This window comes from Nycticebus coucang, chromosome X (genome assembly GCF_027406575.1).
Source record: "Nycticebus coucang isolate mNycCou1 chromosome X, mNycCou1.pri, whole genome shotgun sequence".
Taxonomy (NCBI): Eukaryota; Metazoa; Chordata; class Mammalia; order Primates; family Lorisidae; genus Nycticebus; species Nycticebus coucang.
The window spans coordinates 30,259,611-30,271,020 of record NC_069804.1 but is presented as its reverse complement, the minus strand read 5'-3'; the positions used below and the strand labels follow the sequence as shown (position 1 = coordinate 30,271,020).

The 11,410-nt window shown below is 44.0% G+C and overlaps 1 protein-coding gene across 1 annotated transcript; it reads right to left on the bottom strand.

The window, feature by feature from the left end:
- Positions 1-2,375: 2,375 nt before the first annotated feature.
- LOC128578391 (melanoma-associated antigen B1) lies at positions 2,376-3,407 on the bottom strand. The gene has a single exon (XM_053581011.1). It carries the CDS (start codon positions 3,405-3,407, stop codon positions 2,376-2,378), a length of 1,032 nt encoding a protein of 343 aa, XP_053436986.1.
- Positions 3,408-11,410: the final 8,003 nt, after the last annotated feature.

Sequence of the window (11,410 nt, the reverse complement as noted above, 5' to 3'; positions counted from 1 at the left end):
TCAGGGCTCTAGTCCCAGCCCTGTCACTTACCAGCTATGTGAACTTGAGAAGGTTGCAGTTTCTTCCTCTGCCAGGTGAGTTTGATAAGCTGCCTCTTGTATGATTCTTGGAACATACGTAATGTATGTAAGACACCTGGCACAGTGACTGGTAAATATTGTTTCCTTAAAGAATGGCAGTTTTACTATGATTACATTCACCCTAGAAGAGACTACTTTCATCTCTGGGAATTTTTTTTTTCTCTCCAAGAGATAGAAAAGAACATGCAGTGCTCTAGGACAAAGAAAACTGAATAATCTCAAATGCTGTTAAGCAAGTAACATTAAGTACATTTTCCCCACGAAAGAATCTGATATTTAATATGGGGGCAGGGACTTCACCAATATTTAATCCATAGCTTTTAGACTTTACATTAAACAAACATCTCAAGTTCTTACATATAGAAGCTAAAAAAGTTGGTCTCAGGGAGGTAGAGAGTATAACACTAGATCCCAGATGTGGGGAAGGGTGTTTGGATGGTGGAGGATAGTTAATGGTTACAGACATACAGTTAGATAGAAAGAATAAGTTCTAATGATCTTTAGCAGAGTAGGGTGATTGCAGTTAACAACCATGTATTGTATATTTCAGAATAGCTAGGAGAGAGGACTTGAAATGTTCTCAATGCATAGAAATGATAAATACTTAGGTAATGGATACCCTAAATACCATGACTTGATTATTACCCTTCTGTGCATGTAACAAAGCATCACATGAACCCTATAAATATGTGCAAATATTATGTATCAATAAAAAATTCATGAGGAAAAAGTGGGGACTGTAGAAAGTGACTGGGTCCTGAGGCTCTCAAAAACATACTAGTGCCTTATAAAGGGGCTTGAGGAGGCGTCTTCTGCTCTTCTGCGAGGACACAGTGTTCACCCTCTTTTGGCTCTTCTGCCTTTGTCACATGAAGATGTCATTCTGAAAAGATGTAATTGATCAAACAGGCCCCAGACACTGAAACTGCAGCTACTTGATCTTGGATTTCCAGTCTCCAAACTGTGAGAAAATAAATTTCTCTTATTAAAAAAAAAAAAAAAGATTTTACACCAAGAATAATTTCCCTCCCTCCTAGAATCCCTCCCAACAAAAGCATCCTTATTTTCACTTATTTTACTACCAATAAGATCTAGTTCTACCTTGAACTGTTTAATGGAATAGGCTCTGTCTTTACCAGGTGAGGGCACAGTGCCAGCCCAGTGGCTTCTTGGCATCTCACCTCAAAGGAATATCACTCTTATTTCTCAGAAACTCTCTGGAAACAATATGCATAAAAAACCTAACGTGTACACTGTGTTCACCTGCACTGGGAAAAGAAAGCAGTATTCTTCCATTCCTACCCCTGGTAGAGATTCCCTCAGCTTTACCCACATCCCAAAGTTAAGAGCAGTTTTCCATTCCAGGCTTAGTCTCTCAACTGTAAGGCTCACCATCTGAGTGTTTGACACCTGCTCAGGATGACCAAAACCTCACCTAGCCCACCATGGAGCTAACTTAGAATGACCTCTCAACAAAGCATTTGTAATGTCCTACATCACAAAGTGCCTTGACTTGGGGCCTCCCACCAGCCTCATTCCTTTTTGTTATAGTGTATTAGAATATAAAAATCTGTGGACAGGGCAGTGCCTATAGCTCAAAGGAGTAGGGCGCCAGCTCCATATGCCAGAGGTGGCAGGTTCAAACCCAGCCCTGGCCAAAAACTGCAAAAAAAAAAAAAAAAAAATCTGTGAACAGAGAAAGAGTCTTCATTATTTTACCATCATCACTACTAGCACAGACCAGTCCAAAGAGCACTGGACTTTTCATTATCAATGAACGATAAGAATAAACGAGCCACCAAGCAAGGAATGTAATTTGTTACCGTTTAATTGTATTGTGTTCTTGGGTAGGTTAAGGAAAACTAGGTAGGTAGATCTTTGAATTTCACAGAAAGGAAAACAAAAGTAAATGTGAAAAACCAAAAGTTGACTATGTTTTCTGTTCTTTCCTCTGTTTTGCAAGAGTCTTACACACATTTCAAGAAAATCCCCATTCCACAGCCATGTTTTCTTGTTCTTCAAGATGTTAAAATGTATCACAGAATACTGAGTCTCTCACATTTAAACCTGGTAACGGTAACAAACATCTGATCCATGTAATTCACAAACACGGATTCTGAATTTAAATACCCATCCTACTAAAAGAACTTTTGAAAGATACTAATGTGTATCTTTACACAAAGAAGATATGTATTATGATCTCTCCAGCCCCATTTCAGACTCTCACTTTGTAAAAAAAAAAAAGGTTGGCAACTAGCTTCAAAAACAAAGTGGAGTAGCTGTCATAGATTTCTCTAGGGGTGGGAGGAGCTGCTGGGTGTGGCCCTAGCACGCCCTCTAGCCTTGGCAAAGTTGCCAGATCTAGATGCAACTCTGGCTCGGGCTCTGTCTTCCTCGTCTTTCAAAGCTTCTTCATAATGGAGTGGGAAGGCACTTGGGACGGTATCATTGATCTTGGCCAAAAACTCCAGGACCTTCATTTTGCTGGTTTCTGCGTGAGCTCTGGGACCCCACAGGAATTCATAGCTTGGAGGATCACTGTTGGGCACCTGCTGGTACACCAGATACTTATCCTGCACCAGATCTTGAGTGATGAGCTTTCGGGGCTCACCGAAGATTAAGTGCTTCCTACCATCATAGACTCCCAAAATATTCAGGAATTCCCAGATCTCTTCTTCGGAGGCGCAATTGCCATTTAGGAAGATTACAGCCAAGAGAGGCATGAGAAGCCCATTCCTGGGAAATTCCCAGTCACTCTTCAGACTTCCATCATCATTGAGGTCTAGCTTGCTGATAAGAGTGTAGGATTCACCGCCAGGGTTGAGTTCTTTCAGGTCAAGACCAAAGATCAGCTCCACTCGCTCAGAGGCTCTCTTGAGGATCTCAGGGAACTGGTCCCTGTACCTTTTGTTGACAACTTTCAGCATTTCTGCCTTTGTAAAGGGTTTTTTTATTTTATACTTCTCCATCAGGAAGTGCATCAACACTCCGGAATTCCTGGTTAGAGGATCCTTTTTTGAGGTCTCAGTGGAGGTTGAGGCCTGAGAGAAACTCACATTTTCCTGACCTTGGCTCTCGACCACTTTATTAGATCTTGTGCATGAAGCCTCTGCAGCAGCAGTGGTGGTAGGTGGAGCTTTCTGAAGTTTCTGGAAACCGCCCACAGTAGGAGGCCTGGGGGGATCATTCCTAAAAGCAAAAGTAGGAGGAGCTAACTCTTTTTTCTCTTCTACAGTGGCCTGAGCACCACTGAGACCCTGGGTCTCATCTCGAGCCTTGCGGCGTTTCTCACGAGCACGGAGTTTACTCTTCTGACCACGAGGCATTTTGATTGTGGTCAGGGACCGCAGGTGGGAGTGTGGGCAGGACAGGTGATGTGGGGACCTGGAGGAGGAAGCACAAGATCCTGTGAGCACCTTCAGCAGGCAAAGCTGACTTTAGCATTTAGGAAGCCACCTCTGTGGATTTCCTTGAGAGCACCACTCTAGGAACCACTGGCCTGTGTTTCTCGGTGAGCCTGTCTCCTAGGAACCCAATAGAGGAAGTTACAGAGTGCATTAGGCTTCAGCTTGCCAACCCATCCCAGGGGGACAGCAGGGCTCACAGTGGGGGCTCCCTCTGTGTTCAAGGATCTTTTCAGTTCACATACAGGATCTTCATAATTACTCTTGGCAGGGCCTGGGACCTCTTGCCTGTGCTGTTCTGAATCTGACACCTTAAAGCTCCCTGAGACCCATAAGAAAGAAATGAAGGGATACCTTCATCGACCATTCCTGCAAGGGAGGCAGTGCTGACAGTTCTGTGGTACCCTCTCTGTTCTGGACTTATTGGCCCTCCACCCTCATTGAGAATCCTCATCTTGTCTACACCTAGAGTCTGGGTCCTTCCCTTTTACTAACTGAGGCTTCAACTTCCCCAGACCTGACATGAAGAAATAAGGATGAGTCTCAACCTGATAATCCTGGACCAGGACCACTGAAGGCTATGTGAAGAGATAGGACTAGACTCTGTTGTTCCTTGCATTTGAGGTGGGGTTTGGGGGCTTGGGAGAGTGGTACAGTCTTCATTCATGGTCCATGCTTTGACTCCTGGAAGGGTTTAGGGCTCCCCTCTCTCTACTGAGGAATTATAGTAAGGCCCATTCCTCCCTGAGACCCAATGGAAGAAATTAGGGTGGTTGTGTATACAGCCACATTGCCCATACTCTGCAGAGGCTGAAAGCTGTGGCTAGCAGGTTGAAGCCCTATGATGTGCAGTCCCACTCATGGTCCTCCTCACTCAAAGTCTTTGCCTTGACTTTGCTCTCTTTCTGGGACTGCACCCTCGGCTTTCCACAGGATACATCCCTCAGAGAAAAATCCTTTTTCCTTGGACCTGAGCTCACAAAGTGAGCCACCATCCTGCTGAGGATGACTGGGGCCCTTGGATGATGACAGCAGGAATGGGGCTCTTGGACCCCACTGTTCTGGAGTCTGAGTCCCTCATTCCTCACACTGACTTTTGCCTTTGACTCCTGGTAGAATGTAGGACTCTTCCCTCTATTGACCTGAGTCCACAAGCCTTGGACCAAAGCTCTCATTTCCCTGAGGTGCTAGAGAGGCAATCCGGGTATTATGCATCTGGTTATCTTGCCTGGGTCTCCTGGTGGCTTGAGAGCAGGCACACTGCTCAGTGTGGCACTTTATTTGAGGAAAGGGTCACTCATCAGCATGGATGGTACTATTTACTCCTTTCAGAGCCAACACCCTCTGTAAACACCCTAGCAACCAGGTCCTCACGTTCGAAGCTAAAGTGACTATGAGCCACATTCTGTCATGGCCGCCAGGGTCTCTGAGGGCGGAGCCGGAAGTCTGGGCACTGTACTGTTCTGGAATGTGTGGTCCCTAGGTCCTCACTCAGGGTCACTTTGAAATCTAGCAGATCCCCAGTCCCCATATCCTCTTTAAACAAATGCCCTCCTCTCCCTAAGGACCTCCGGATGAAAACACAGGTCCTCAGTCTTATAGCTTTAGCCCGGGGCTTCTCAGAGCCGAGTGTAGGGCAGGACTAAGTGGCCCCTCTTTATTATGGGTGGGGGCTGTCCTTTCAGTCCACACTTAGGGGCCTCACCTTCCCCCCACACCAGTTCTGTGAATTCACTCCGCTGTGCGTGGTCCACCGTCCACCGTTCACCATCCACCGTTTACCGAATGCTGCACCGCGTCCCTGGCAACGAGGTTCTCATGTTCGAAGCGGAAGTGAGGATGAGCCACATCCGGTCATGGCCGCCCTCAGGGTAGGGCGGAGCTGGACCCTCCGGGGCACTGTACTGTTCTGGAATGCGTGGTCCCTAGGTCTTCACTCAGGGGCACTTTGAAATCTAGCAGATCCTGGGACTACTAACCCCAGTCCGCCAGACTCCAAACAAAACCCTTACTTCTCTCGATCCCCTACAGAGGCGATGCTGCAAATGGCTACCTTGCCTGAGCCTCACAGATGAGACAGCACTGGTGGGGCTTTGTGAGATCATCTCATCGCCACTCAGGATTGTCGTCAGTGACTCTGGTTTTGTCCAAGACTCCTCTCCCTGCAGAACTGGAGCCATACCCATTAAGCCTTTGTTTGTTGCTCCCTAAAACCTTCCCGGCAGAAATGAGAGGGATCTTAGTATTCTAGCTCTGTCTTGGTGCTTATAGAGGATGGGTTATGCGGGGCCCCCTTTGCTGGTGGAGTCCTATCATAACACTTAAGAGTCTTCACGTTGATACTTTAGCGTTTTCACATTGATTTTTGTTGGGGCCTCAGTCTCTTCCCTCTGCAAAACCAAGGCTGCTTCCATTAAACCAAAACTCATATCTCCCTTAACACCTTCCAGGCAGAAATCAACCTCGCAGAAATCAACCTCACATTTTTGTCTGGGGCTTCCTAGGGCCAACAGAAGAGGGGACTTTGTGGGGCTTCCTTTTATGGTGGGGGTGCTATCCTTAATCCACATTTAGATCCTCACCTTGAAAAGCGAACAGTCCTGTAACTCCACCTTCTCTTTACCTGGACCTGCTCCTCTCACATCAAGGGCCTGCTTTCCTGAGAATTCCTATTTGGAATTCTCCTTATGTGATCACAGTACTTTCAGGACGTACAAGAACAGACAGTAAGCAACTCCATAAGACCCCACCGTTTTGGCTGGGTTCTTCCATGTGTCCTTATTTATTGTCCTTTTAAAATTTAAAAAAATTTTTTTATTTTTATTAAGTCATATGTACATAGATCATGAATACATTTATGCCTTTGTGGGATTCAATGTGTTGATTATTTGTACCAAAGTGGAGTGCTTACATCCTATATTGTCCTTAAATTTAAATCTATCAGAACCTGGGATTCCTCCATCTACTCAACTGAATTCACTCTTCTTAAGACTCTAGATGATCTCTATGTATTGTAGTGGGTATCTCCTCAGTGTTCATTCATAGAGGTCCTCGTCTTGGCTTCTGTCTCTTAATTAAAGGTTTACAGAGAAACTCCACATCTCTAAAAAACTTGACCAGTTTCTTTTCTGTAAGCCTTTCAGAGAAGTGTCCATGTCCTGGGAGTGATGTGATGTTGGGAAACTGCAACACAAGGCAGAGAGCCCAGGACAGATGTTACACGGTCGGAGAAAAAACACACCAATCTCTTTCTTCACTTCACCAGCCAGGCAAAGGGTAATTCTAGAAGTTTTACTTTCTACAGAAAAGGATAGAGCCAGATGATTTTGTGAGTTATTTATCTTTTGAGGCTATCTGATTTTGCTTATGTAGATGATCATATTGTCACCAAGCACTGTTTCTTTCTTTCTTAAATTTACACTCGTCAATTATTTTGGTATTCTGATTGTTTTGGTTATATATTCCAAATGAATTTGGTGTTTGGGATCCAGACTCCTTTTTATCACTTGAGATACACTTTATGGTAGTAGAAAAAAATGAATTAAACAACTCATGGTCAGTCTCAGTCTGGAAAGAGCACAACAATGTGGGCTCTAGTTATTCAGCTCAGGGATTTAGTCCCAGCTGTATCACTTACTGTGTGAACTTGAGCACATTAGCTAACTATATGAGCATTAGGCTCTGCATCTGTGAAGTGGGCTTAATAAACCTGTCTTATAGATCTGGTGGAATGTGGTTAATGTGTGTAAAGCACCTGGTACAGTGCGTGGAGTGCATTGAAACTTTAAGCAATGTTTATTTGTCAGGCTCTGTGGCTCATGCCTGTAATCCTAGCACTCTTGAGATGTCAGGGCAGGTAGATTCCTTGATCTCAGGAGTTTGAGGCCAGCCTGAGCAAGAGCGAGACCCCATTCTTTATGAGAAATAGAAAAATTACCCAGGCATCATGGCAGGCACCTGTAATCCAAGCTACTTGGGAGCCTGAGGCAAGAGAATAGCTTGAACCCCAGAGTTTGGAGTTACTCTGAGCTGTAATGACACCAGTGTATTCTAACTAGGGCGAGAGAGTGAGACTCTATCTCAAAACAAAGAAAAAGCAATGCTTGTTATTACTATGATTATTCCAACCACAGAAGATAGCATCTACTTTGCTGATTTTTTTTAGTCCAGGGGATAAAGAGAATATATAACAATCCAGGATATGGAACAAGGAATCAGTCCAGAATTCTGCTTACAAAGAAACTCTAAGTAAATTTTCCCTGCTAAATCATGTTTTGAATGTGGAGGTGTCTTTCCCAGCTGAATACAACTCAAATCTTCTAAGATTTGATTCAAAGACTAACTCTGGCATTTCACCTAAACCACTTCTGTTTCCATTAATTTCACTACCACCCCAAATCTAGAGGTCCCTTAGAATTTGCCAAACCACATTTAAAAAGTAAAAGAATTTAAATGTCCTTCTAATGGAATGAGTTCTGGCTCCCCAGCAGATGGCAGAGTATTAGCCCAGAGGCTTCTGATTTTCCAGTCTCAAAAGAATATCTCTTATTTTTCAGAAAATTCCTGGAAACAATGTACATAAAATACCTTGTTTGTGCACTAGGTCCACCTGCACTGGGACAAGAGCATAGGGACACTTTCCATCCCTTCCCCAGGCGGAGGTTCTCTCTTGTTTTCTCATAATTTCAAAGTAACTATTAAAGGTACTTGTCCATTTGGGGGCTATTCTCTCAACTCTGAGACCCACCATTTGAGTGTCTGACCCCTGTTTAATACCCCCACAGCCTCATCTAGTCACCACATTGCTAACTTAAAATTACCTCCCATGGCAAGATAATATGGTGCCCAAATTCTCAAATTATCTTGCCTCAGGATGCTTATACTAGATACCCATCTAGAACCATGCTCCCTACTTCCCTTCTCTTTTTTTTTCTTTTTGCAGTTTTTGGCCAGGGCTGGCAGCACCTCCAGCATATGGGGCCAGCGCCCCACACCTTTGAGCCACAGGTGCCGCCCACTTCTCTTCTCTTTTTACTTGTCTTTAGATCTTAGGGAGGATCTCATCACCTTGTTTATATGATAGCTGCTTTTAGATTCTAAAATTCTATGGGCAGGGCTTGGGTTTATTTTTCTTAGCTTCTCCAATATTAACCAGGAAACTTCTGAAGAATAGCTGCTTAATTAATATTTGAGCAATTAAAGTCCAAATATGCAAGGAATCAAATTTATTGCTATTTAATTTCTCCTACATTTCTGAAAAATCTAAGCCAATCTAAGGCACATATACTTCCATTTTACAAAGAAAGACCAAAAGGAATAAAACTTGACCATCCTTTACTTTTTCTTTTCTACCTCATGAACCCTCCAACTTTATTGTGGGGTCATTTCATTTTTCACAAAATCTATATTCCAATGCAATTTTATTTTGTTCTGATCATAAGAAAAGATTTGAGGATTTTCTAATTGTTTTACAGAATACCCAATTCTCACTTTTCAATATGATATAGATTAATAAGTGTATAATCTGTGCCATCTAGAAACTTAGGTTCTGAAGCTAAATAAGCCTTTAATTAAAAGAAAGAACATTTTAAATTAGGAAAAAGAACAGATAAATCTCCAACTCACCCATATTGTACAGGAACACAAATATGTTGTGCATGGTATTTCCACTAGCCCCACTTTGACCCTCCACTAATTAGAAGGTTAACTTTTCTTTTTTGAAATCAAAGGTTAAGAACATGCCTCACATTTTACTAGGAATTGGAGAGGCTGCTGGACATGACACTGGAACATGCTCTGGGTTTGGCTGTACTGCCAGGCTTGGCTGTAACACTGGCTAAGGTTCTCTCTCTCTCTCTCTCCTCTCAAAGTCTCCTTATAATGAAATGGGAAGACAATAAGGATGATATCATTGACCTTGGCCAAAGCCTCACACATTCTTGAATTGGAAGAGGATACCTGGGAAGGGTGAGGTCTAGGAGAACAGAGGTCTTCTCAAGGAGACCCCAAGGACACACCTGCAAGGTACTCTCCATGGTGACTCAGCTCTTAGGAATTTGTAGACTTAACTTCCTGAGACCTGGAAATTTCTGCTTCTGTAAAATCCTGTAATTTTGTGTGGGCTGGAATAGCATCTCCCACTTGATTCAAAATGACCAGTGAGAAAGGTACCCGTGGGTTGGAACTTTTTAACTGGAGATAAAAAGGGAAAGACCAAGCCAGTTGGGGAGCTCAGCCATTTCAAATTCTTCTATGATGTTTGTTAGCTCTGCCGGCTAAATAAGAACCTTTTTCCTCTTAAATATGGTGTTTTGGTGCTCTTTCTTTCCATTGGGCCTTGTCTCCTGCAATATTTTTGGTTCCCTGACCAGGAAATGAGACCACCCAAGAAGAGAACAGGCTTAGATACACCTGGTAGTTGCTGCCAATCCTCTGGACACCCATGTGGGGGCCCCTGATCAGTCTGGGTGACGTGAACCCCTGAGCACACCAGGGAGGCAGTTTGGTCTCCCTGTGTGGATGCCTTGACTGGGTGAAGAAAGGACCGCCTCAGCGGGTCTTCAGGAGTCAAACACCAGGAGGAACTGGCACACAGGAACTGGGAGACATTCAAGACAAGGTATGATCCATGGGGTTCCCACTATTTGAGTGGAAGTGGGGTTCTCATCAATCTCTGTGTGTTAGATTGTGGCAAGACTGATGAGAGGTGTGTGAGAAAATGTGGGTGTGGTGTGACTGGGCCTAAGGGAATGTTGGTTTGCCTCTTATGGCTAAGTGGCAGTTCGAGTGGGAAATAGAGGCTCCCCAGGTTAGGAAAAGGTTGGAATTGCGTGCATGTGAGTGCTTGGAGACTGAGATGGCTAACAATAGTTGGGGTTTCATGCCCCCCTTCACAGGGCCAACTGATTGTGTGAGTGACCCCCTTTTCCCTGCTCTAACTTTGTCCCCTGGCCATTCTGAGAGAAACTGGAAGTTGCGTGTTTTCTACTTTCTGTCTGGGACACAGGTCTAGGTCTTGGTGGCCACATGGCCATGTGAGACTTAGGGAGAGGGAGAATGAAAAGACACCAGGAAGGATGACTGTGTTGTGGTTTTGTTACTGGAATTTCTTCAGTGAGTCCTTGGTCTCAGGGATTCTGGAATTGAGCCCATGGGCCACAGATCAGTGATAAAATGTGATTTTGTTGGACGGAGGGGTGTGCAGAGGGAGTGGAGAGTGCCAGAGGGAGGAGGCCCAAGTCAGAGGTCTCCTGCATGGGTCCTTTGTCTAGGGGTAAATATTGGCCCTAAGAGAGATTTTGGCCAGGACTTTGTAGATGGAAAAACACCTTTACAAACTGAATGAGTGTTTTAACAAATAAATGAATGCAGTCCCTCCCCTTGGGCAAGGTTATTAGGTCTTTCCAGTTTTTTATTTTAACAGGATGATTTGTTTTTTTTAAGTCATTTACATTTTCCAATGATACTGTAAGACCAAAGATATGTCTTTTGTCTGTGCTACTTCCCCATATTGTCTATGCCACTTCTCCGTAGACAACTCTGTACAGATACTATAAAATAAAGCTGATTTTGTGCTTTGGTGCTGGCTGCAGCCATCAGCTCAATCAGACCTCTCAAACCCCCCTCAAAAAAAATATGTACACCATAATGGTCAATAACATTGTTGATGCTGCTTTGACCGTGACAATAAAAGTAACAAAGGGAAGCAGGAGGGCAGAGGAGCTCTTTGAGGAGATTTCCTTGCTGTTCTATGGAATTGCTTGCTGGCTTTTCTGTAAATAAAAGCACAATTGTTGATCTCTCATCCCTTTCTCCGTGGACTGGCTGGGGTGACAGGCAGATGGACTCCTTGTTTGGTAGCAGTTTGGTTAAATGTCAGCCTTGGGGGAACTGGCCAAGCATATGAGTGAACTCTGAGTAGTCTT

What these genes read in the sequence shown, in the direction of transcription:
- LOC128578391 (XM_053581011.1), bottom strand. Translation starts at nt 3,407, where the DNA reads ATGCCTCGTGGTCAGAAGAGTAAACTCCGTGCTCGTGAGAAACGCCGC.